Source organism: Protopterus annectens, chromosome 17.part0, assembly GCF_019279795.1.
Source record: "Protopterus annectens isolate FY-2018-M chromosome 17.part0, PAN1.0, whole genome shotgun sequence".
Lineage (NCBI taxonomy): Eukaryota > Metazoa > Chordata > Ceratodontiformes > Protopteridae > Protopterus > Protopterus annectens.
The window spans coordinates 412,989,948-413,017,604 of record NC_056751.1 but is presented as its reverse complement, the minus strand read 5'-3'; the positions used below and the strand labels follow the sequence as shown (position 1 = coordinate 413,017,604).

The 27,657-nt window shown below is 42.5% G+C and overlaps 1 protein-coding gene across 2 annotated transcripts in view; it reads right to left on the bottom strand.

Annotated features, from left to right (window-relative positions):
* The window catches only part of LOC122791574 (transcriptional enhancer factor TEF-1-like), a 1,293,239-nt gene that overhangs the window by 533,570 nt on the left and 732,012 nt on the right, over positions 1–27,657 (bottom strand). For both annotated transcript variants that reach the window (XM_044059336.1, XM_044059337.1), the window contains exon 4: positions 26,939–27,003. In XM_044059336.1, the coding sequence (XP_043915271.1) occupies positions 26,939–27,003 (65 nt within the window). The remainder of the gene's footprint in view (positions 1–26,938; positions 27,004–27,657) is intronic.

Sequence of the window (27,657 nt, the reverse complement as noted above, 5' to 3'; positions counted from 1 at the left end):
ATGAGATCCTCAGCCAGGCTGAGCATTTGGGAACTAGAGGTAGGCCTGTGTGGGGTTTTAGCAGGCAAGGCCTTAGAAGATTTAGCTGCTTTAGCCCTAGAAAAAGCCTTGATGGACATAGATGCAGGGGGCCTAGCAGCTCCACGTGCAGGAGTAGATATGTCTAAAGGAATAGTATCCGATAAATCCTGGGTGCCTGCTACAGCAGGAGAAATTTTGGTAGCAGATTCAGCCATGCTGTGTGAGGCCTCGGCTGTCGGAGGTATGCTTTCGGCCGAAGGAAGAACCGAGGACTCTGTTTCAGCCGAAACCGAGACACTCGCGGTTGGCTTAACCGTGGTTTCGGCCGAAACCGCGGACCGCGAGTGTCGGTCCTTTTCCTTACGCTTTTTAGCTAATTGTGAAGTCGGGAGTCTCCGACGGCATTTTGTAAGCAAAAGCGGGACCAAAAAACTCCTCCGCAAACTCCGACCGATGTCTAAGTGTCCCGTCGGTTGAAGGAAGCACAGGCTAGACAAGCCGATACGTCGTGGTCTGGGCCTAAGCAAGGAAGGCAGTAAGAGTGGAAATCCTTATGAGGTATTTGTTTCCCACAAGTTAAACAATTATTTACTTTTTCTGACATCGGCTGAGGCAAGAAAGAGTCCCCAACGGGGTACTTAGCTTTTTAGAAGTCTTCGGTAGTAGAAATCTCTGGATCTGACCGACCGGCACTTGCGAATAGCTTCTGCTTCGGGCACCGCGCGGCAAGAAAGACTGAGGAAAATGGCGTCGGCTGATGCCTTTATACCCAATTCACAGCAGCTATGACGTCGGGTGAAGTGCGACATCATCCGAGGCCAGACCCAGACTTTGGAATCCGGCCGACCGAAGGGCTGCCTGAGGCAGGACAACCCATATGTTAGGACTGCAGATGCATCCTTGAAGAACATCCTCCTGGAGCTTCTGTGGACCCTGATGTGATAGTAAGCGTCCTGGACGTCTAACGAGCGCATCCAGTCACATTCTCTTAGAAACGGTAGAATGGACTGTAGAGTAATCATCCGGAATTTTTGTTTCTCTACCGACAGGTTGAGGATAGACAGGTCCAGAATGGGCCTGAGGTCCCCCGTCTTCTTTGGCACTAAAAAGAACCTGGAGTAGATGCCTGATCCAGATTGATCTGGGGGGACCGGTTCGATGGCTCATTTTTGTAGCAGCTTCGAAACCTCTAAAGTTGCAGCCTCCCTGTGAGCGGGTGGAACATCTGGAAGGCGTGCTGGAGTTATGGGACATGAAATGAGGGGGATAGAATATCCTCTGGATATGATGTTTAACACCCAGCGGTCTGCAGTAATGGACTCCCATGCCGCTGGATGTAAGGAAAATCTTCCCCCCAACTGCCTCCAGAGTACAGCAGCCAGGCAACCACTCAGGGCTGCTGTGCGGGTCTGTCGGAAAAAGGTTCCCTAGACCCGAAGTTTCTGGGACACCCTCTGCCTCTGGGACGGCGTCGGTCTTGACCCCCTCTGCCTCTGGGGGACGAATATTCCTGAGCGTCATGAAAGGACTGTGATGTTCAGAACCACATCTTCTTTTGCCCCTTTTGGATCCTGGAATTGGACCTCTGGGGGTTAGAGAAGCGGATTCCGACGGCTGACAAAGTCTTTCCGTCCTTCTCACTCTGGGTTAGTGTGTCACGTACAGTCTTCCCAAAGAGGGATGATCCATCGAATGGGGCGTTGATGAAAGATGCCTTAAAGGGGTCCGCAAATTGACACAGCCTGATCCAGGTGTGTCGCCTCAAGGCAACGCCTGTACCAGCAGCTCTAGCGGCTCCCTGCGTGGCATGAGAGAGGAGACACATAGAGGTATTAGTCACTGATTTCAGTGTAGTCATCTTCGCAGTGAAGGACTGCTTGTCCTGCTGCGACAGACTCCAGGAGCGACTCAGATCCGATATAAGATCTCGCTGCAGTCAGATGACATGTGCCAAGTAATTCAGTGCATGGATAGAAAATGTCGCTGTAAAACTAACAACGACCAAACGCGATGTAAGGGAGGGGAAAAAAAAGGAAGGTATACACACTCAGCAATTAGCCATAAAGGACCAAAACCTTACCAACTAGCTAGGAGCTCAGAGACCACGATGCTGACTCATACAGCGGCAAATGAGATCTGGGGCTAGATAGGAGGAAGTGATGTAATATAGGTAAGGGAGGAGCTTGGAGCTCGGAGCCGATGCTTGAAAAGTTTTGCCGGCTCGGATCCGAATCGGATTCGTATACCCATATGTGCAGAATGAATGAAGTCAACTACTTCAGATCATAAAAATTAAACACAAAGGTTTCTGTAATTGTGTGCTTTCCATACTCGAGTGCCATTTTGTAAAAGACCATTCCCTTTCCAACTAATTTTATAAATACAATCAAAATCTTACATGATTCCTCCTTTACCACTCTGTATATTAATAAACTATGTTCTTCTAAAATAAAATTAAATAATGGAACAAGACAGGGCTGTCCCCTCTCACCCTACCTCTTTAACGTATATATCGAACCCCTATTTATATACTTAACACAAAAGACATTTCACCACATTCCCAATATTTTAGGGACAAATCTGGTATTTTCAGCCTTTGCTGATGACCTCATTATATATTTCCAGTTACCTAATACTGACTTGAAAAAAAATTCAAAACACTATCGAAACCTTCTCAAAAACTTTCAGTTATGAAATTAACCATTCAAAATCTCTTATTTTTCCAATTAACCCAATAGATCATAAAGAGCCTCTCTTTCCTATAACCAAAATTAAGTTGAAATATACTTTTAAGTACCTAGGGATAATTTTTGACCATAACCATAACAACTCCTTACAAAATAATCTTGACAAATCAGGGACAAACATCGAAAACGATACAGACAGGTGGAAGAATATGAAATTCCCCTTTTTATCTAAAGTAGCAATTATAAAAATGAACATCCTACCCAGGTTATTATACCAATTTAATGCAACAAACAGCAACATTCCTTTAAACTTCTTCAAAAAGATAAACAACTTTAACTAAATTCATTTGGTTTCCTAAGACCCCACGAATCTCCCTACCAAAATTAATGCTTCCAAAAAATAAAAGGGGACTGGGAATACCAGATTTTAGATTATACTACGACATAATTTGCGCCAACAGACGCATGTTAATTGCAGACCATAATCCAATTAGCTCTACTCATTTCCCCCAGTGGGTTGGTCTATGGCATGCACATATAAAGCTTGTGTTAACATAAATCCCAAATCAATACCCTTCATAAATAAACCTGTGTTAAAAGACATGAAACTACATAAACTAATCAAATATAAAATAAATCTATTCCAGAAGCTCTTCTTTTCAGTAGGTCTAACAAACACACTTTTGCAGCCCATTCATTTAAAACCAAATCTAAAACTGGGCAATAAAATGATAAATCTTTACCAATTTCCCCAAATTAAAAACTTAAATGTCTGGGATTTCTATGCCATTAAGGATAACTCTCTAAAGGGCATAAAATAAAATTTGAACTTAATAACAAATATACAATAATTCTGAGACAAATCAAAGAGTTAGTATCTGCTTTGGGTAATTTCCCTAATGAGGTTCAGGAAGAAATAAACATTGCCCTATCCCTCCTGAAGTGTCTAAAAATTAAAAAGAAAATGTTATCAATTGCATACAGCTTTATCTCAACCATTAAATATCAATCTTCTATTACATTTGCACAGCATTGGAGAAACAAAAACTCAGAACTGACAGAGGATCACTTGTCCCAAGCAATAAATAATACAAGCAGGTTTGCCCCCGTTCAAGAAATTACTATATACACAATTAATGGTAAATAATAATGCATATTATACCCCGGAGCGTCTTAACAGGTTCTTTCCAAATACTTTACCTCTCTGCCCCTTCTGCCCCACAGTGACAGCTGACCTCCTGCATATCCTGTGGTACTGTAAATACGCACAGAGCTTATGGAACTCACTTAGGATTAAACTGGAAAAAAAGGGTTACGGGAAATCCACCTTTTCATGGGAATTTGCTATATTGCATGTGGGTCAAAAGGGCCTTCCCACTAATGAAGTGAGAGTCCAGATTGCTCTCTTTATGCTAATTATGCTAATTAAGCTTCATATAACACAGAACTGGTTGGACTGCTCTAAAACAAACTGGGAAAATTTTACAAAGATGGCATCCAAGTATATTCTCTCCCATAAACTAACTACGGAAAATATTAGCAAACGCATGAAATACCTTAACTTCTGAAGTACAACCTTAGACAGTATCCTGAAGTAATATAAAATGGCTTTGCACCTACTCTCCTATACTAGTACTATGGCTAGTCCTTCCCTCCACAGGATTTAACTCATTCAATTTTTTTACAGTTACTTCAAGGTGTTACTATAGTAATAATAATAGTGCACGAATGTAGCACTATATGTAAATAGTTGTACATGTGATGTTTTCATATTATCTTCTTTATTAACTACTGAATTTTCAACGTTGTGCCAGTAACGATAGTTAGAATTACTTGAGTCAAGAATGTCATGTATCTTTTAATAGTATAGTCTCTCCTGTCATATTAAGAAAGCAAGCTTTAAATGTTTTGGTTGGTTATGTGAATGTTTATTGGCCTTACTTGTTGCGGTATGCTGACCAGTTTCAGTAAAATGTTTTTTGTAAATGTTGTAACAAAATAATGAAACAAAAGTAAAATAAAGCTTTGAAAAAAAAAGACCATTCCAAGCTGTTTCAACTGAACCCCTAGGAAATCTGAACACTTAGTACATGCCACTTTTAGTGCCTTTTTTGACAGGATCAGACTAAATGCAGAAGAATATGTCAATGAATGTAGACACTGGATTAAAACCCAGTAGTAAAATCAATGCATGACATTTGTCTCTGCAACGGGAGGCACTTTTCCACAAAATGAAAACATGACAGCCAACTACTTATTAGAAATTTTCTGAACACAGTACAGCACAAAGTGTGTGCGTTATCCATCTGGGTCTGCTGCCAGAACATAAATACAAGCCCATGCTCCTAGGTAAAAATATCTGTGGTAACTGGGCTGTTTAAAGAGAAAGAGTTGTGTAACACGATGAACATCGAGAGGTTTCAGAATTCAGTATCTCTAGTAAAAGATCAGTAGGTACAGTAGTCTGGAAGCCTTTGGTTCAAGTCACTCTTTTCAGTCTCTCTTTTACCTGTACATACACACCATTCAAAGGGGCAGAATTACAGTTCCAACTATGGTTAAGAAAGAGAGTGGAGGAGAGCGTTTGGTGTAGTCAATTAAGTAAATGGTACACTGTTAGGGTGAAAGCCCAAACACTTCATATACCTTTGTTTTAGATACTGTAAAATCAGATATAGCAGAAGAATTAACATTTTGAGAAAATTGGTTCAAAATTTTTGTAAGCAAAAGAAGATGTGCAACAGTCTATGGCTTCATGTTTTTCACTTAATGGTGCTTGTGCTAAATACTATTCAAACCACACCACCACTAAATTTGAATTCTATGTCTAACAAGGCAGGAAAATACAGTTGTGTACACTTACCATAAATGTAGATGTTCGAGTGTATTTACTGTTGCAGTCATTACACTTGGGTGATCCTGCTGGCAGGCTACCCTCAGTCGGCCTGAATTCCAAAGTCTAGGTCCAGCGTCAGTTGCTGTTGCCTCTTCCCTAACGTCAGTGCGCCAGGGGTATAAAAAACGCAGCCGACGCCATTTTCTTCAGTTTTTCTTGCCCCAGATGTCAAGTGCCCCCAAAAGGGTAGGCTAAAAATATGCCAATAAAACATGCATGCAACAAAATATATAATACCTTCATCTACAAGCAAATACACCACATAGGTTGTATAGATTAGAGAGGTGTAGATAAGATCCAGCAAAGTGATGGGGGATGGTGGGTGGGTAACCTGGACTGCAACAGTGAATACACTCGAACATCTACATTTATGGTAAGTGTACACAACTGTACTATGTTCTTCGTGTTTCATTGTTGCAGTCATTACACTTGGGTTGAGTCCCAAAGCTATGATTGGGAGGCTGGAGCTAAATAGCATTAGGAGTGGCTATGATTGGGAGGCTGGAGCTAAATAGCATTAGGAGCGGCTATGAGGCCCTGCAGAACTGCAGTGGCGAAGCCTGCCCTGGATTTAGAGTACAGTGGTAAATGATAGTGCTTTGTAAAGGTGTGCACTGAACTCCAGGTAGCAGCCTCTAAAATGTCTTTGGTTGGTACTCCCCTGAGGAAGGCTGCTGAAGTGGCTGCTGCTCTGGTAGAATGTGGTCTAATGCCCTTAGGCACTGCCTTGCCATACTGTGAATAGCAGAAACAAATGCAGTGGCCTATCCACTTGGAAATAGTCTGCTTTGAGATAGCCTTTCCTTGTGATCCTGCAGCATATGCCACTAGTAGTTGCTCAGTCTTTCTGAAAGCTTTGGTTCTGTTCAAGTAGAAGCGTAGCTATCTGTGTATGTCCGAAGAATGCAGAATTCTCTCCCCCTTATTCTGTGGATTTGGATAAAACGTACGCAGATGAATAGTTTGGTTAAGGGCCACACTAAACACTACCTTAGGCATAAATGTCAGGTTTGTCCTCGGAGAAACCCTGTCTGGATAAAAAATGATAAAAGGTTCCACAGCCATGAGTGCCTGTAGCTATGAGACTCATTTTGCAGAGGTTATTGCTAGGAGCAGAGCTGTTTTCCAAGATAAAAACTTTATATTAGCTGTAGCGGCTGGCTCAAAAGGGGGCAGAGTGAGTTTTTCCAAAACATAATTGAGGTCCCATGCAGCTATTGGTGATTTCCTTGGAGGCCTTAAGTTTTTGGCTTCTCTGAGGTATTGCCTTAACAAAGGATGAGAAAAGATTAGTGGCTCTGTATTGTAATGAGCCGAAATGACAGATGCATGAATTTTAATTGATGAAAAGGATAGGCCTTTGTCCAACATCTCAGTTAAGTATTGCAAAATCTGAGGAATATTTGGTACTGCTGTGTCAATTCCTTGTGCCTGATTCCAGGCACAGAATCTCTTCCATTTTCTAGTACTAGGCCTCCTGGCCTACAAAATGACATCCATCACCGCTTTAGTGAGAGGAGTGTTTTGTATGACTACATTATCTTCCTTATCCTTCCCAAAGTCCCAGACTCCTTATCACAGGGCAGATAACCTGAAACTAGGAAGTGGGGATTCTCCTCAGTGTAGCCACAGAAAAAACTGCATCCTGCTTATGAGTCTCTGGACGAACAGCAAAATTCTATGAGGTCTAACAATGCTATTTAACCTTCTTTGACATGTATCCACTGTGTTTAGATTATCCCAATATGTTTCCACAGCATCACCAATAACATTAAACAAAGGAAGGACCACTCTGACGAATGCTGTGGAGACAGGCAGCATGACGTCTCTTCATCATCTCTAAAACCCTTCTATCTTTGGGTCTTCCAAGGGGGAACGTAGAGAAATGGGGCACTCCATCCCAATCTTCAATAAAGGGATCAATGTAGTAAATATTTCTGGTCCTTCTCCTTGATTTGATAAATCTTCTATGTATGATGAAAACAGCCTTTCAGGCAATGAGAAACATGAGTATGGAAGATGTCACATTTTGCTACAAACCATTGGGTCAACTTTCAAAAATACAGAAGGATGACCTCTTGAGAAGTCTGCACTCAAACAGAATGGAAGTTCTCTGATATACTTCCTCAATGCTAGGGTATTCATTGTCAAGTAGAAGGTTGAACCAATGCCAGAGAAACTGAATAAGTGCATGCTGGAGACCACAGCAAACATAACATGGGTGCAGGTAGTCAGACCTGCTCTCGTGAATGAAAACAATTCAGCACCTTTGAAGGTAGTACAGAATAAGGAGCAGACTGTTGAGAGAAAGATGGTCTGATACCAGAGGGTACCGGTAACATTCCACCCAAAGCTTGGTGGGGGGGCAGGGGCAGAGTTGGGAAATGTGAGCTCACAGGCTGGTGTTCTTGATGTTCTTGCACTTAAAATGGACAACCCATCAAACTTCTAAGTCAAGAGGGAAAACAGCTTTCGCATCTATTCTACCTTCATGCCTCTCAAAGGGTCAAGAGAAGGGAGAAAAAATTTTTCTATGGGTGTAAAATCTCACTAACAGACCTAACAAGCTCTGTGTGACAGACTTGAGGAATAGCATGAAACATTCTATCTGGATGGAAAGAGTAGAAAGCTTTCCGAGCAAGGGTATGACTAATAATGTAGAAGAAGGTCCTGATGCAAAAAAAGTACAGTTGTGTACACTTACCATAAATGTAGATGTTCAAGTGTATTCACTGTTGCAATCATTACATTTGGGTAATCTGCTGGCAGGTTGCCCTCAGTCGGCCTGAATAACAAAGTCTTGGGTCCTGCGTCAGCTGCTGTCTCCTCTTCCATGACGTCAAGTCGTCAGAGGTATAAAACATGCAGCCGACGCAATTTTATTCAGTTTTTCTTGCCCCAGATGTCAGGCGCCCCTCAAATGGGGAGCAAAAAAAAAATATATATATATATACATATATATATATATATATATATATATATATATATAAACAGAAATATATGTAAAAGCACTTTTAGCAACATAAACTTTTCCTTCATCTAAAAGCAAATACACCACAAAGGCTTTAGTATATAGCGAAGGAAAAAAAAAGTTATAGAAAAGGGGGATGGCAGGTGGGTAACTCGGACTGCAACAGTGAATACACTCAAACATCTACATTTATGGTAAGTGTACACAACTGTACTATGTTCTTAGTGTTTCAGTGTTGCAGTCATTACATTTGGGTAGAATCCCAAAGCTATGAATGGCAGGATGGAGCTAAACAGCAGTAGGAGCGGCTATAAGGCCCTGCAGAAAGTACAGTTGTGTACACTTACCATAAATGTAGATGTTCAAGTGTATTCACTGTTGCAGTCATTACATTTGGGTAATCCTGCTGGCAGGTTGCCCTCAGTCGGCCTGAATTCGAAAGTCTTGGGTCCTGCGTCTGCTGCTGTCGCCCCTTCCCTGACTTCAGGTCGTCAGGGGTATAAAAGAAGGAGCCAACGCCATTTTCTTCAGTTTTTCTTGCCCCAGATTGTCAGGTGCCCCCTAAAAGGGTAGCCAAAATTTATATATATAAAATTACATGCACCAATATAAACTTTACCTTTATCTACCAGCAAATATACCACATAGGTTGTATAAATCAGAGAAGGAAAGATAAGTTCCAGCAGAAAAAGGGGGGATGGCGGGTGGGTAACCTGGACTGCAACAGTGAATACACTCGGACATCTACATTTATGGTTAGTGTACACAACTGCACTATGTTCTTCGTGTTTCACTCTTGCAGTCATTACATTTGGGTAGAGTCCCAAAGCTATGGTTGGGAGGCTGGAGCTAAACAGTATTAGGAGCGGTTATGAGGCCCTGCAGAACTGCAGTGGCAAAGCCTGCCCTGGATTTAGAGTAGTGTGGCAGATGGCAGTGCTTTGTAAAGGTGTGCACTGAACTCCAAGTAGCAGCCTCTAAAATGTCTTTGGTTGGTACTCCCCTGAGTAAGGCTATTGAAGTGGCTGCAGCTCTGGTTGAATGTGGCCTAATGCCCTTAGGCACTGGCTTGCCATGTTGAAAATAGAAGAAACGAATGCAGTGGCCTATCCACTTTGAAATAGTCTGCTTTGAGATCGCCTTTCCTTGTGATCCTGCAGCATATGCCACTAGTAATTGCTCTGCCTTCCTGAAAGCTTTGGTTCTGTCCAAGTAGAGTCTAATCTGTCTGTGTACGTCCAAGGAATGCAGAATTATCTCCCCCTTGTTCTGTGGATTTGGATAAAAAGTTGGCAGACGAATGGTTTGGTTAAGAGCCACACTGGACACCACTTTAGGCATAAATGTCAGGTTTGTCCTCAAAGAAACCCTGTCTGGATAAAACATGATAAAAGGTTCCATAGCCATGAGTGCCTGTAGCTCTGAAACTCGTCTTGCAGAAGTTATTGCTAGGAGCAGAGCTGTTTTCCAAGATAAAAACATTATATCAGCAGTAGCAGCTGGCAAGGAGGCAGGGTGAGTATTTCCAAGACATAGTTGAGGTCCCATGCAGGTATTGGTGATCTCCTTGGGGGCCTTAAATTTTTGGCTCCTCTGAGGTACTGCTTTAATAAAGGATGAGACAAGATTGGTGGCTCTGTATTGTAATGAGCCGAAATGGCAGAGGCATGAATTTTAATTGATGAAAAAGATAGGCCTTTGTCCAGCATCTCAGTTAAGTATTGCAAAATCTGAGGAATATTTGGTACAGCTGTATCACTTCCTTGTGCCTGGTTCCAGGCACAGAATCTCTTCCATTTTCCAGCATAAGATTTTCTAGTACTAGGCCTTCTGGCTTCCAAAATGACATCCATCACAGCTTTACTGAGAGGTGTGTTTTGTATGATTACATTATCTGCCATGCTGCTAGGTTTAATGTCCTGAGTTGACTGTGCAGGATCTGATCGTTTTGCTGGGACAGTAGATGGGGTATCTGAGGTAAGGTCCAAGCTGGGCATTGAGACAAATTCCTTAAGATTGGATACCAGTACTGGCGGAGCCAGTCTGGGGCAATCAGTATCATTTTTGGCTTCTCCTGTCTGACCTTTAGGAGTACCTTGGGGAGGAGTGGCAGTGGAGGAAAAGCACATACTGATAGGGCATCCATTTTCCATGCTTGTCTGTGATAAGTCCTTGTGCAAAATCTTTTTAGCTGGTAGTTGTGAGGGGAGGCAAATAGATCCATGCCCGGGCATCCCCATTTGCTTGTTATCATGCTGAAGACTTGTGGATCCAGCTGCCACTCGTGGGGATCCATGAGGTTTCTGCTTAGTTCGTCTGCCAGAGTATTTTCCTTTCCCGGCAGGAACTGTGCCTGCAGATGTACTTGGTAAGTCAATGCTGTGTCCCACAAAGTCATGGCCAGTCTGCAAAGGGGGTAAGAATGTGTGCCCCCCCCTGCTTGTTTATATACCACATGACCATGGTGTTGTCTATCAGTAGTTGTCCCGGATGAAGTAGGCCAATCCGGAGCAACTAGGATCATTTTTGGTTTTTCCTGTCTGACTTTTATTAAGACCTTGGAGAGTAGAGGCAGAGGGGGGAAAAAGCATAGGTTGATAGGTTTTTCCAAATGAAGGATAGGGCACCCACTTTCCATGCTTTTCTGTGATAAGTTCTTGTGCAGAATTTGTCCAGCTGATAATTTTGGGGAGAGGCAAATAGATCTATGTTTGGGCACCCTCATTTCTGAATTAACATGCTGAAGATGTGTGGATCCAGTTTCCATTTGCGCGGGTCCATAAGATTTCTGCTTAGGTCGTCTGCCAGAGTATTTTGTTTTCCTGGCAGGAATTGAGCTTGAAGATGTATTTGGTAAGTCAAAGCTGTGTTCCACAATGCCATGGCTAGTCTGCAAAGGGAGTGGGAATGTGTACCCCCCCCTGCTTGTTTATGTACCACATAACCGTGGTGTTGTCCATCTTTATCAGTAGTTGTCCTGGATGAAGTAAGTCCTTGAAGGCTGTCAGAGCATTCTGAACAGCTAGCATCTCTTTCTGGTTGATATGCAGATGCATTTGTTTTGGGCTACATTTGCCCTGAATGCATCTCCGCGCCAGGTGGGCCCCCCCCCCCCAACCATAGTCTGATGCATGTGTAGTTAGGATTTGGGTGGCAGGGGGTAGAGTGAATGACAGTCCCTGGTTTTAGTGACATGTTTCTGCCCACCAAAGAAACTCCTGTTGTAGGCAGGGAATGAGAGGAATCATTGTTTCCAGGCTGTGACAATGTCGACTCCATAAACTTTTTAGGTACCACTGTAGTTTCCTCATACGCAGTCTCGCATATGAAATTAGTAGAATGCAGGATGCCATGAACCCCAAAGCCTGCAGAATTTGTCTTCCAGATAACTGGGTTTTTGTTGCCATTTGTTTGAAGTAGGTTGTCAGTTGCCTTTGTTTGTCTGGCATCAGGTAAGCCATCTGGGCAGTTGTATTCAAGCGTGCACCCAGGAATGTGATCATTTGAGAGGGTACCAGTTGGGATTTCTTGTCCTTGTCCTCTGCTTGAATGAGACAGTCGTCCAGATAAGGATAAATTTGTATGCTTCTCTGTCTGCAGAATGCAATTACTGGTGCCAGGCATTTTGTAAAGACCCTGGGCGCAGTAGATAAACCAAAGGGCAGCTCAGAGTATTGGTAATGCAGAAAACCTGCCTTGAAGCGGAGGTATCTTCTGCAGGATTCCCTTATTGGGATATGCAGGTATGCCTCTTAAGTCTAGAGTCACTAAAGTACAGTTTTGTACCTACCATAAATGTAGATGTTCGAGTGTTCACCCTGCTGCAGTCATCACACTTGAGTTATCCTGCCGGCAGACGGTCCCGCAGTTGGCCCGAATGCCAAAGTCTTGGTCCGGCATCGATTGCTGTCGCTTCTTCCCTGATGTCAGTGCGCCAGGGGTATAAGAGGCATCCAACACCATTTTCTTCAGTTTTTCTTGCCCCAGATGTCAGGTGCCCCCAATAGGTAGGTAATATATATATATATATATATATATATATATATATATATATATATATATATATATATATATATATATATATATATATATATATATATACACACACACACACATATAGCTATATAAAAATAAAACAATACCATTAGGCACAAGCAAATACACCACAGAGGTAGCATAGGATAGAGTGGTAGAGATAAGTTCAGCTAGTTCAGAGGGGATGGAAGGAGGGTAACCTGGATTGCAGCAGGGTGAACACTCGAACATCTACATTTATGGTAGGTACAAAACTGTACTATGTTCATCGTGTTACAGTGCAGCAGTCATCACACTTGGGTTGAATCCCAAAGCTAAGGATGGGAGGTGGAGTCAAACAGGGTTAGAAGAAGCTAGTAAACCCTGCAAAACTGCAGTGGCAAAACCAGCTCTAGTCTTAGAGTATAGAGTTAAGTGATAGTGCTTGGTGAAGGTGTGCACTGAACTCCAAGTAGCAGCTTCCAGAATATCCTTGGTTGGCACTCCCCTGAGAAAGGCTGCTGATGTAGCTGTAACCCTGGTGGAGTGGGACCTAATGTTAGCAGGTACTGGTTTCCCATGATGTGTGTAGCAGAAACGTATGCAATGCCATATCCATTTAAAAATGGTCTGTTTTGGGATAGCTTTTCCTTGTGATCCTGTAGCATAGGCTACAAAAAGTTGGTCAGTTATTCTGAAAGCCTTAGTTTTATCCAAGTAGTAACGTAATTGCCTGTGAATGTCCAAAGAGCGCAGGAGTCTTTCTCCTTTGTTCTGGGGATTTGGGAAGAAGGTGGGCAAGTGAATGGTTTGGTCTAGGGCCACACTGGATACCACCTTTGGCATAAAGGAAGGATTAGTTCATAGAGAAACTCTGTCTTGATGAAAAATGAGGAAAGGTTCCACTGCCATTAGTGCCTGTAGCTCTGAGACTCTTCTAGTTGAGGTTATTGCTAGTAGTAGGGCAGTTTCCCAAGAAAGAAATTTTAAATCAGCTGAAAAAGCTGGTTCAAAGGGTGGCAATGTAAGCTTTTCCAGAACAAAGCTGAGATCCCAAGTAGGTGTTGGAGCTCTCCTTGGCGGTCTTAAGTTCTTAGCCCCTCTGAGGTACTGTCTTAAAGAGTGGATGTGAGAGTAAAGGAGGATCCGTGCTGTAATGAGCTGAAATTGCTGAGGCGTGGATCTTAATAGATGAAAAGGAAAGTCCTTTGTGTAACATCTCAGTTAAATATTGTAGAATCTGAGGGATGACTGGATCAAGGGGATTTAGGCGTTTAGCCTGGTTCCAGGCGCAAAATCTTTTCCATTTGTCTGAATATGTTTTCCTGGTGCTGGGCCTCCTGACCTCCAGAATGATATCCATAACCACTTTGGATAAAGGTGTTGGCTGGTTATTTAGGTAATTCGCCATGCAGCCAGGTTTAAAGTCTTGAGCTGACTGTGTAGAATCTGATTGTCTCGCTGGGTGAGCAGGTGAGGAGTTTGTGGCAAAATCCATGGTGGTCCGTGGGCCATGTTCCTTAAAATTGGATACCAATGCTGGCGTGGCCAGTCTGGTGCAACGAGTATCATTTGTGGCCTCTCTAATCTGACTTTCAGCAGTACCTTTGCTAGAAGAGGCAGTGGAGGGAAGGCATACACTGTTAATGTTTTCCAACTGAATGAGAGGGTGTCCACTTTCCAAGCTAGTGGATGGAAGGTCCTTGTGCAAAATTTTTGAAGTTGGTGGTTGTGGGGGCTTGCAAACAGATCTATGTCTAGGCGTCCCCATTTTGAGCTATCATTGCAAATACTTGTGGATCTAGTTTCCATTTGTGTGGATCCATGATATTTCTGCTTAGGTCGTCTGCCAATGTGTTTTTCTTTCCTGGCAGGAATTGTGCTTGTAATTGAACCTGGTAAGACAGTGCAGTGTTCCACAAGGTCATTGTTTGCCTGCATAGAGGGTAAGAATGTGTGCCCCCTTGCTTGTTTATGTACCACATGACTGTGGTATTGTCTGTCTTTATTACTAATTGTCCTGGGTGTAGAAGGTCCTTGAAAACTGTTAGGGCATTCTGTCCTGCTAGCATTTCTTTTTGATTGATATGCAGAAGCCTCTGATCTGTAGTCCATTTGCCCTGAACGCACTACCCTACCATGTGTGCTCCCTAGGCATAGTCCGATGCATCTGTTGTCATAGTTTGCCTGGCTGTGGGTAAGGTGAAAGGCTGACCCTTGTTGAGGTGACATGCCTGTGCCCACCATAGAAACTCCTGTTGAAGGCAGGAAATGAGTGGTATCATTGTTTCCAAGCTGTTTCTGTGCTGAGTCCATACACTTTTCAGGTACCATTGTAATTTCCTCATATGCAGTTTTGCAAATGGTATTAGTAGTATGCAAGATGCCATGAATCCCAAGGCCTGCAGAATTTTTCTTGCAGGGAGTTGGGTCTTTGTTGCCATTATTTTGAAATATTGAAAGAGCTGTCGTCGCTCGTCTGGCATGAGATAAGCCATCTGGGCCATTGTATTCAAGCTGGCACCCAGGAATATTATGTTTCGTGAGGGCACTAGTTTTGATTTCTTTTTGTTTACTGTGTACCGTAGGCAACATAGAAGGTGTTTGACAAATGCCAGATGCTTTAAAAGAATGTCCTTGCTTTCTGCTTGAATAAGGCAGTCGTCCAGGTATGGGTATATTTGAATTTCTCTTTGTCTGCAGTATGCAATTACTGGTGCCAGACATTTTGGGAAGACCCTGGACGCAGTAGATAAGCCAAAGGGCAGTGCAGAGAATTGATAATGCGTTGAACCTGCAATGAAGTGGAGGTATCTTCTGCAATTTTGTCTGATAGGGACATGCAGGTATGCCTCCTTGAGGTCCAAAGTGACTAGCCAAGCATTCTTGCCCAGCATGGGAAGAAGCTGCTGTAGTGTTAGCATCTTGAATTTTGGTACTTGCAGATAGGTGTTCAGAACTGAAATATCCAGAATGGGTCTCCATGCTTTGTCCTTTCTTGGGACTAGGAAGAGTCTTGAGTAAAATCCTTGTCCTTGCTCCTGTGTAGGTACCTGTTGAATGGCTCTCATGTTCATGAGAGCTGTAATTTGTTTTTGTGCTTCTGCCCAATGATTTGGTGGCAGGTTTGGCATTCCTTTGATCCTTGGTAAAGTATGAAAGTGGAATCTGTATCCTTGAGAGACAATGTTTAGAACCCATTTGTCTTTTGTGATGATGGGCCAGTTGTCTGCAAAAAATACTAGTTTTCCTCCCAAGGGAGTTGCCAGGAGAGATTTGCTTGGTAGTTTGAGGATAGAGCCATTGTGTTTGTCTTCTGCTAGCTTGGGGCCTGTCTTCTCCTCCTTTCTGGGTAGCAGAACCCCATTGGCGAGGTTTGTAAGGGCCCTGTGACTGACCTCTGCCCCTTGGGTGTCTGTATTTGCCCCTCTGTGATGTCTGAAGCTGGAAAGGACCAGTTTTTTGTTGGCCAATTTGTGCTGAAACGAGGGGGTTGTACCTGCAAAAAATCCTTGACCGTTTGCATAGACTTTGCCTTATCCTCAATTTTCTTTAAAACCTCTTCTACTTTAACACCAAATAATACATCATGCTGTAAAGGTGCATCCAATAATTTTGCTTTTACATGGTCAGGGAGGGTTTGTTCTTTTAACCAAGCATGTCTACGTATGACAGAGCCAGTAACAGCTGCTCTACAGGAAGCTTCAAAATCCGCATTGTAAAGTATGTTTGCCCACCTGTTCAGATGCATGCAACAGATCCTGCATTTCCTTGAATTCAGGCTGTTCTGAATGTGTGCTCATTTTTCTGTTTTAACTGAGACATTAGAAATTGTTGGTATTTCAACGTGTAAAACTGGCAATTTAATGCTCTCATAGCCAGAGTTGCTGAGGTGTATATTTTCTTTCCCCATCTATCTAGGGCTCTGGAATCCCTTTCAGAGGGCACAGGATTTTTAGCCATAGAAGCTTTTGCTCCCTTAGGACCCTGGGAAATTGTTTCTGGGTCAGCTACAGGGCTTTTATAAAGGAATTTGTGTGAGTCAGGCACTCTGTAGTATCTGTCTGGTTTGGCTGGAGCAGGAGGTAGAGAGTCTGGATTTAAACTAGACTCCAAGTAAACATCATCCACAATATCTAAAATAGGAGGGATAGCAAGAGGTCTGTGCTGGGGTAGTAAAAGGAACTCTTGGAGCATTTTCTTAGAATCTGAGTAATTCTGGCCTTCCCAGTGGAAATGTTCCCTCATGGTATGTAAAGTTTCCCCAAAAGAGTAGTCTTCAGGGGGAGATGCTGAGGGAATAGAGTCTTCAGCATCAGAATCTTCATAAGGTGAAAAAGTGTAATCCTGTTCCTCAGAAGAATCTGAGGAGAGAGAAACTTGGTCAGAGGATGCATAATCCTCTTTATGTCTAGGTCTTTTATCAGGAGGGAGATGGGAACCCCTGATAAGGGTAATCAAATCTTCAGCCATCTTAAGCATCTGTTTCTTAGGCATGGGGCCTTGAACTGTAGACTGATGTACAGTTTTCTTAGGTTTTAAAGGAGTTTTAAGCTTAGCATAAGATTTAATGGTGAGTGTAGTCGGTCTGAAGACACCTTCTGCAACCGAAGGTGGTTTCCACTGCACCGGTGTCTAGTTCTGCTCCGGTGTTGGTAGATGGCTGCGTCGGCCTAACAGACTCCACTTGGGAATCCACAGCTGTCTGGGGGTTCCAGTTCTGCGGTCGTCAGGGGCTGCGTAGGTGCCTCACTGAAAACCGGAGAACCGGTGACAGGCCCAGCTGAGGCCTCGGAGTCTGGGTTATTCCTAGGCTGCCTGTCCTTATCCTTGCGTTTTTTATGAATGGCGGTAGTCAGCTGCTCCGACGGCATGATATAATTACATTTCCTACCAAAGTAATGCCGTGCAAAGTCAAAACGGCATTTGATAGTTTGTTTATTAAGCCTAGCAAAAAACCGACAACCTGTGACGTCGTGGTCTGGGCCTAGGCAAGGAATACAATAGGAGTGGAAGTCCTTATGAGGTATTTGCTTCCCACAAGAAATGCAATTGTTAACTTTTTCTGACATTGGACTAAGGCAAGAAAGTGTTCCTCAACGGGGTACTTACCTTTATTGAAGACTTCGGACTGAAATTCAAATCAAAAATCTCAGGTGTCGGCCGACCGGCACTTGCGAACTGCTTCTGCTTCGGGCACTGCGCGGCAAGAAAGACTGAAGAAAATGGCGTTGGATGCCTCTTATATACCCCTGGTGCACTGACGTCAGGGAAGAAGCGACAGCAACCAATGCTGGACCAAGACTTTGGAATTCGGGCCGACTGTGGGACCGCCTGATGGCAGGATAACCCAAGTGTGATGACTGCAGCAGGGTAACACGATGAACATCCAAGCGTTCCTGCTCAGTATAGGCAGTAGCTGTTGTAAAGTCAGCATTTTGAATTCTGGAATGTCCAGGAACGTGTTCAAAATCGATAAGTCCAGTATTGGTATTGGACGCCAGGCATTGTCTTTTCTGGGTACCAAGAAAAGTCGAATAAAAAGTGTCCTTTTTCCTTTTCTGGTACTGGCTGAATAGCCCCCATATCCATGAGGGATATAACTTGTTTCTGAGCCTCTGCCCACTGATTTTGTGGCAGATCTGGCCAACCGTTTGGAATTGGCAAAGTATGGAAATGAAAGTATGTAAATGAAATCTCTACCCCTGGGATACTATGTTTAATACCCACTTGTCCTGAGTAATTAACTGCCAATTTTGAGCAAGAAGTGCTAGTTTTCCCCCCAAAGGGGCTGCCAAAAGATAAGTGTTTGGTGAAGGTAGAGGGAAGTCATTGAGACTGCTTACTGTAGGGTTGTGCTTGGTTTCCTCCAGATTTGGAGGTGGAGGCACCACATTGCTTTGACCTGTAAGAACCCTGTGACTGGTATCTGGGGCCTTTGGAGCACCTGGATTTGCTTTGAGTGGCTCTGTTGGACACAGGAAAGGACCAATTTTTAGTAGGCCAGTGCCTACTGAACCTGGGTGGCTACACTTGCAAGAAATCTTTTACAGTTTGCATAGATTTAGCTTTGTCTTCACTTTCTTTAAAATCTCTTCTGCCTTATTACCAAACAGAGTATCATGCTGCAAGGGGACATCCAACAATTTAGCTTTAACATGATCGGGCAGATTTTGCTCCTTGAGCCAGGCATGCCTCCTAATCACAGATCCAGTAACTGCGGCCCTGCAAGAGGTCTCCAAGGAATCAAAACCACATTGCAAAGTATGCTTTTCAACCTGTTCTGCTGAATGTAATAGTTTCTGTAAATCTTTATTTTCCACACAATCAGAAATCAACATAATTTTCTGTTTCAGTAAGCCCATAACATGCTGTTGATTTTTTAAGCATATGAAACTGGCAGTTTAAGGCCCTAATTGCCAAGGTTGCAGACGTATACACCTTCTTTCCCCATCTATCCAGCGTCCTGGAATCTCTATCAGAGGGGGTAGGATTTTTGGCTGTGGAGGCCTTTACACCCTTGGGACCCTGTGAAATAGTCTCCGGATCAGCAGCAGGATTTTTGAATAGAAATTTGTGGAAGTCAGGAACCCTCTAATATCCGTCTGGCTTTCTAGGAGCCGGAGGGTAGGGAATCAGGAGCCATGCTAGATTCCGAAAACACATCATCAACAATGTCTAATACAGGCGGTACTGCCAAAGGCCTATGCTGAGGAAGAAGGAGGAAATCCCTAAGCTTCTTTTTTGATTCAGAGAAGTCCTGATTCTCCCAGTGAAAATGTTCCCTTAAAGTATGCAAAGTTTCTCCAAAAGAGTAATCCTCAGGAGGAGATGCAGATGGGATGGATTCTTCTGCATCAGAATCCTCATAGGGTGGAACAAATTCCTGATCAGAAGAGGAATCAGAAGAAATGGAAACCTGATCTGAAGATTCATAACCAGTGCCTTGCCTAGGCCTCTTAGCAGTGTGTGTGTGTGTGTGTGTGGGGGGGGGGGGTTGGGAGCCCCTGATCAAGGTAATTAAGTCCTCAGCCATTCTGATATCTGTTTTTAGGCATAGGGGTCTGAGCACGTGGCTCATGCATAGGGTTTTTAGACACAGAAGACGTTTTTGATCTTGTTTTTGAGGCTGGCGTCGGTTTAATATAAAAATGTTGAGGCCTGAAAACATCAGAAGCCGGTGCCTGCTCAGCGGCTCCGGACCCATCCAAGGGAGAGACATCCACGGGTTCAATACTCTGAGAATCTCGCGGCATACCGGACTCCGAATGGGTCTCGGTAGAGGCCTGCGACTCAAAAGTAGTGGGCATCAGGGGCAGCGAAAGCACCTCACTGAGTACCGGCGAACCGGCGACTGGCTTAGGAGAAGCTACGTCATTGGTTTTGGACCTCGACTGTCTGTCTCTTGTCTTTTTCTTTGCGCTTTTTGTGGACTTCAGTAGTCGGATTGCTAACAGATGACATTTCAGGATAATTAAATCTTGATCCAAAATACTTAGAAGCAAAAATATACCGACACTTAACAATGCGTTGATTAAATCTAGCACAAAACCGACAACAAGGCACATTATGATCTGGGCCTAGGCAAGGAATACAGTACAAATGAAAATCCTTATGAGGTATTTGCTTCCCACAAGTAATGCAATTATTAACTTTTATTGACATTGGTAAGGAGCAAGAAAAAGTTTCCCCAACAGGGGTACTTAGCTTTAATTTGAAGACTTCGGTTCTGAAACTCGAATTTGAAAATTTCAGGAGTCGGCCGACCGGCACTTGCGAACTGCTTCTGCTTCGGGCACCGCACGGCAAGAAAGACTGAATAAAATGGCATTGGCTGCATGTTTTATACCCCTGACGACCTGAAGTCATGGAAGAGGAGACCACAACCAACACAGGACCCAAGACTTTGTTATTCAGGCCAACTGAGGGCAACCTGTCAGCAGATTACAAAATGTAAAGACTGCAACAGTGAAACACAAAGAACATCACCACTACCAAGACCAGGAGAAGGCCCCTTGAGCAGGGTATGCACGAACAATGCAGGAGAAGACAATATTGCTGCAGAAGTCATCACTGCCTCAAATGGAAGAGAAGTAACAGGAAACCTTCCTTCTGCAGCTTCAACATCTGTACATGCAGATGAAGCCATAGTTTGATCTTAACAAATTTGAACTCAATGAAGGACTGCTTATAGACTTAGCAATTTGACAAATAATTGTTTCATAGAAATGCAAATGGACTTGGATAATAAACTACTTATGATCAAGGAAAGTAGGGAAAAAAAAGATAGGCTGTGGAGATGATGGAGACACCTTCTTAATGTCAAAAAACATGAACATACCACAGAACTAATGGAAGTTGCTAAAACCTTTCTTTAACCTGATCGTGTAACTAAAAAGGTGATAATGTGCTTTCTTTGTCTCCTAAGTTGCCTTATTAAATTTACCACAATTACCACAAGACTCAGAAAAGTGCTGTGGACATGAGCATTAAACACATTTGGCCTGAATATCACCACAGGTGGTTTGCTTGTCACAGTTAAAACTTATTACAGAACGAGGAATAACAGTGAAAAGGGCCTCCTTCAAATAAGCCAAAAAGAAAAAAGTCATCTCAACACAATAGTAATATGTCGATGCCTTAGCATTAGGAGAAGATGCTTAGCTAAAGCAAAAATATACTCTCAAATGTTGCAAATAATTTATTTTATTTATTTTATTTTACATTTATTGACCGGGCTAGTCTAGCTGGATATATGTTCATTTTCAGTAGAGGCCCGGGGAGAAAAGCTCCACATTAAAACAGACTAGACACACAAAGTATTAAGTAATAAGTTGCAGAACATTAAACTTCAGATGCAGATAGGTTGCTAGACAAAAACAGGTGATTAAGGTAATTTAGCAAACATTGATGGAACAGAAGAATAGCACAAAAATAAGATAAGGTACTATTTTTTTTTTTTTTTGTGAATGCTGTGGGAAGAAAGTCTTCTGCAGAATTTGGGAGATCAGGTAGTTGAAAACAGGATTGGAAGAGTAAGAGGAGGCGGAGAAACTCAGGAGAGAAAAAGAGGTAAATTACATCTTAGGTGTATATGAGCAACTAGAGCATCTAGATGGTAGAGGCCTTAAAGTGGCAATAAAGTGAGTAAGAAACTTGGGAAGACTGATTGTGATGTAAATAGACAGAGATAGTCTTAGTCAGGGTTTGAACAGGGACACAGCCAATGGTTTTTAAGGTATATTTTTAGTTTCTTTTTGAAGAGTGAAGTTGAAGATAGTGATGTGAGTTCACTGGGAAGTAGGTTCCAACTTTTCCCCACAGTATTAGAGAAAAGGGAATCTCCTGCTTTGTTGTTTGGTTTATGTATGGATACCAGAAGTTTACTGGCTGAGCATAGGTTTGTAAGATTCTTATATGGGGAGATTAGACTAGTGAGAATTGGTATGTTTTCTGGGTGGTAAAGGGTTTTATGTGCAATATTCAGTTGATGAAATAAAATTTGATTGTGGAATTCAAGCCAACCAAGCTGCTTCAGATTTAGGCAGTGGTGTGTTCTAAAAGGGGAGCTGGTAGCAAATCTGGCAATATTATTGTAAGAGACTGCCAGCTTGTGGAGGATGCATTTGGATAGATTTGTATATATATAGGAGACATAAAAGAGAGTAGAGATAAGGTGGGTTTGGGCAATAGTAGTTCTAGCTATAGGAGTAAGGAAGGGCTTTATTTTGTAGAGCGAGCCAAGTTTTCGGTTTACTGATTTGATTGTGATGTTGATGTGAGTATCATAGTTAAGGCTGTGGTCAATAGTTACTCCTGAGCGTTTAGTAGTAGTGTCAGGAGATATGACTGTACCATTTTTAGATTTGATAGTGAAGTTAAGTGGGGTGGACTTTTGCGTAGGCGTAAAGAGCAAGTGTTTAGTCTTTTTGGGGTTAAAGAGGAGACACCGCTGTAGAAACCATTCTTCTACAAGCTCAAAGGTATTCTGGGTGAGGGACTGCAGTTCAGACGGCCCTGTGGCGGAGGATATTAATGTGGAGTCGTCTGCATATTGTATAGTTACAGCTTGGGGAATACTAATAGATAGATCGTTTATGAAGATAGAGAACAGAAGAGGGCCTAATATGGATCCTTGGGGTACACCAAGGGTGACAGGTAGGTCGGAGGATAGAGTGTTTTCCCATAGCACAGCCTGTTGTCTATTGTCTAGATAGGACTTGAACCACTGTAATGCTTGAGTATCAAATGAGAGAGACTTGAGAAGATTCAGCAGTAGCTGATGGTTAACCATGTCAAATGCTTTTGAAAGATCAATAAAGATAGCAGAGGACAGGGTATTATTGTTGCTATTTTTGTTGATGTGGTCAGAGAAGGAAAGGAGGGCAGTAGTGGTGCTATGGAAAGGTCGAAAGCCATGCTGGGAGCTGGCTAATAGGCTATTTTGAAGAAGATGGTCTAATAGTTGACGGTGGATGCATTTTTCCATGATTTTTGCTATTGGAGAGAGGAGGGCAGTTGGACGGAAGTTTGAAAGTTCTGATGAGTTGCCACCTTTATGTAGTGGGATGATATGTGAAACTTTCCAGATGGCTGGGACAGTACCTTCAATAACGGTTCTATTTATAAGGATAGAGATTGGGTAGGCAATAACTTTGGCGGCAATTTGAAGGTATTTAGAAAGCAAATGGTCTGCTGAAGGGGTAGAGGGTTTGAGTTTTTGAAGGAGGGTACAGCTGAGGGATGTGGGGACAGGGCAGAGTTGGAAAATGGGAGATGAGGTATGTGAGGAGGAGGGCAGATTAGAGGATACATGAGGTAGAGAGTTAGCAAGTGACTGGATGGCTTCAGTAAAGAAGTTATTGAAGGAGTCAGCAATTTGTTTGGGAGAGTCAAGGGTAATTCCAGATGGGGATGGAGTTTTAGAATTGCCTGGGTCAATGAGTCTAGTGATACCTGACCAAAATTTCTGTGGACTTTGTTGGTTAGTATTTTGAAGTTGCAAGAAGAAGTTTTTTTGTCTGATATTATAGATGTTTTAGTAGAGTTTCTGAGTTGTTTAAATTTTACATGATCAGACGGGTTTTTAGAGGTACGCCATTTGGCCCAGACTTGGTTTCTTAGCAAAATGTTTTTCTTGGTTTCCTTAGTAAGCCATGGAGCTGTTTTGGTGGAGTTCCTAAGGCTACAGGAAGGGGCATAGTAGTCAAGGATTTCAGGGAACTTAGAATTAAAGTATGCCACAGCTTCTTCAAGTTGGAGGTGTTTTAATGGTGTCCAGTTACATACACTCAGTTCATTTTGGAAGTGTTCTGGGTTGAAATGTTTATTTGAGAGAGCGAGTAGTTCTAAAAGTTGTAGGGCAGGGTATATTAAGCTTTTTCCTAATAATATAGGTTAGGGAGTGATCACTAAGGGGGGCAGCCACGGTGGTGCAGTGGTTAGCATTGCCGCCTCACAGCAAGAGGTTCTCCGGTTCAATCCTCGGCTGGGGTGCCTTCTGTGCGGAGTCTGCATGTCCTCCCTGTGGTCGCGTGGGTTTCCTCTGGGTGCTCCGGTTTCCTCCCACATCCCAAAGACATGCTGCAGGTGGATTGGATTCTCTAAATTGTCCCTAGGTGTGCGTGTGTGTGTGTGCCTTCTGTTGAAGGTTGGGCGCCGGGCTTGCAACTCGGCACTGTAAAACTCCACTGCCACTCAATGTGCGGACAGTGATCCGCTGTGGCGACCCCTAACTGGGAAAAGCCGAAAGAAGAAGAAGAAGGGAGTGATCTCTAAGGTCATCAGGCAGTATACCTACATTATAGGTTATGGACTGGGTATGTATTAGGATCCAATCAAGGGTGGTTTCTTTGTTGTTGGGTTTATGGGTGTGGGTAGGTGAGGTGATAATTTGGGAGAAGCCATGTAGATTTATGTAATTAGTTGGGTTGTCAGTATTACAGGTATTCCAGTCTAAATTAAAGTCACCTAGCACAATGGTTTCCTGTGGATAGTTAATGGACAGCCAGCAAAGGATATTTTCTAGGGAGTTGATGTTATTGCCTAGAGGAAGATATGAGCATAAAATGTAGATGGATTTACAAGTATTTAGCTGTAGCTTAGTGATAAAAATTTCAGTTAGTAGTGGATGGTGGGTGAGCATCTAGTATTGAAAGCTGGAGCCCTGCTTTGTATATTATAGCCACACCCCCACCCTTCTTGTTAAGGCGATCCATTCTTAAAATGTTATATCCAGGAGGGGTGATTTCATAGTCTTGGGTTGTTGGTTTTAACCATGTTTCGGTTAAGCAAAGGATGTCAAAGTCATGTACATCCAGTAGGGCATGAAGGTGTGTAACTTTGTTGTTTACACTTATACGTACATTTAAGTGAGCTAAGAAGAGGGAGTTGTGAGGCCTTGTAGAGGTGGGGGGGGGGTAGAAGGCCTACTAGGGGAAGCAGGACTAATGTTGGCAGGGCCTGGATTGGGATGTATATCACCATTTTGTAGGAGGTGTAGGTGTAGTCTATATGTGTGGATTAGAGAAGGGTTCAGTATGTTATGTCCTTTCTTAATAAGGTGGTGTTTGTAGTTAATATGGGTCACCTAATTACCATATAAAATGCTGAATTAGGTAATTATGAAACCAGAGAGAAAGAGTGAAACTGTGAAATCCCCCCACTGCCACCCAAAGCCAGCCTTAGGCAAAGGCCAACTAGGTGGCTGCCTAGGGCATCACTCTAGCAGGGGCACTTTTCCAGTATTTATTTGGTGTAGGTAGATCAGGATGGGGGCATCAGGTGGTGTGGGGGGGCCATGGAGCCCTTTCGCCTAGGGTGCCAGTTGACCTAAGGCTGGTCCTGGTACCCCCTCCCCCCAAAAGGTAGCCTACAGATATTCAGAATCCAGAAGAGCATTATTACTGAAGGGACAAAACAGGAAAGGGAAGACAGTGGTGGCAGAGTATCATGGGTAACAGGAGGTGCAAGTGAAGCCTTGGAAAGTTTTATCAATTTACCTGAGCATGCACATAACAAATGATTTCTAAAGATTAATGAAAACTGAATCTTAGCACAGACTGAAAGGTTAGTTAATTTAAGTATTATCTAGTAAAAGGAAGACCCGGCTATGTGGGCTTTTCCTAAACTTAAACCTTAAAATGTGACACACAAAAAATAAATATGGACACATACTTCACCCAAGCCCAACATTCCATGCAAAAGAAAAAGCTAAACAGTACGCAAATGCCACTATCATGACACTATAGATCATTCTGTAGGTAACAATATACTCTGGAACAGGAAATGTTTTGTTTAAGGCAGATGTCCTTTAAAGCAGAAAAATAGCATCAATGTTATGTTATCACATGAGTGTTGTTACTATAGCAATAACCCACGCCTGGGTGTGGGTAATGCTGGATTTACCCACGATTGGCGTGGTTTGGTCCCGAGGGACCAAACAAAGCCAACCGTGGGTAAATACAGCATTACCCACACTCAGAAGTGGGTTATTGCTATTATACCATGACATTATTTAAGAAAAGAAACGATTACTTTTCTTAAATAATGGCATAGTAAAATGACTGTTTACTGCCCTTCCGCAGATGTCTGGCATCCGCGGCAGTTCTGATGTACTGCGCGCCTGTGCAGTACATCAGAGCTGTGGGCAAAAGCAACGGAGAAAGCAGGATCCCCGTTGCTTTTTTTTTTAATGTTTTCGCTATGTTAAATGGGTTTAACATAGCAAGACAGTTTTAAAATAAGCAACGGAGATGTCCGTTGCTTATTTTAAAACTGTCTCGCTATGTTAAACCCATTTAACATAGCGAAACAGTAAAAAGCAACAGAGATCTTGCTTTCTCCATTGCTTTTTTTTTTAAAACCTGTCTCGCTATGTTAAACCCATTTAACATAGCGAGACAGTGTTTTAAAAGTAGAGTTATACTAATGGAAAGTCCGGGCGACCGGACCTTTTTCCATTAGTATAACTCGATTTACAATGTGCACGCTGGCCAATCAGCGTGCACGTTTTGGGGGGGTCATGGTATAATACACAGTACTTCTCACTTAAAACATTTGAGCCAAAACAGATATTAAAGAGAGTGTAAACAAAGAAATCAACTCAGCAGGACCACATTAGCAACGTGTGCCAAACCCTTTGTAAATTTGCAAGTCTGGAAAATGTTTATTAAAACATATATGGTGTTAAAATAAACAAACTCAGCTCCAGCAAACATCTACAACAAGCAAACAAATGCAACAGCAATAGAAATGTTTCAACAACGCGGTCATGCATGGGGAAATAAAAACATGCCCAATCTGGAATAGTTCCGTTATGTGCACACACTTTTATGATTTGCTTCTTACCTGCTTTCTGGTGCGAGTTTTCCCTGTTCTTAGTTTGATGTATCGAGCTATCAACTCATTACGGCCTGCAAGACAGGGGAGAAAATATTTAATAGAGGGACTTACAGAAAAACTGCTGACAGAAAAAAGGTCAGCCACATTTAATTTGTCTATAATCAAGTTCCAAACTTCTCATGATATTGTTTTAACGTATCTATGCATTTAATGTTTTTATGTCAGGTCAATCACTTGAATATCCCTGTGCAACCCTGAACAAAGCTAAACGACTTCCCATTACAGTCAGATAATATTATTTATCTTTAGATTTACTCACAAACTTATGTGCAAGAACTTTTGACCAAGTCTCATGATTAAACTAAACTGAAAAATTAACTTTCTCAGCCTTAAGATCTCAAAACAATGAAATAGCTTTCCAAAGACCTCCCTTGATTGCAGCTACCAAGAGAAAAAAAATCTCAAACATATTCTTACTAGCTGGAATGAGCAACCAGCAAACATTCACAAACTGAGGCAATAAAAATCTAAATCCACAAAGGCTAACAAAATCCAAAACTCATCAACTTAGACATACTCAAAATCAAATGGCAAATAATCCATTAACTAAAAGTGTTAGAACAGTGAAGCTATTGTGTATCAACTACCTAATATAAATGCATACAAACAAATTTATGCCACTACTGATAATTTAGGATTCATCCCTTAACATTAATATTACACGA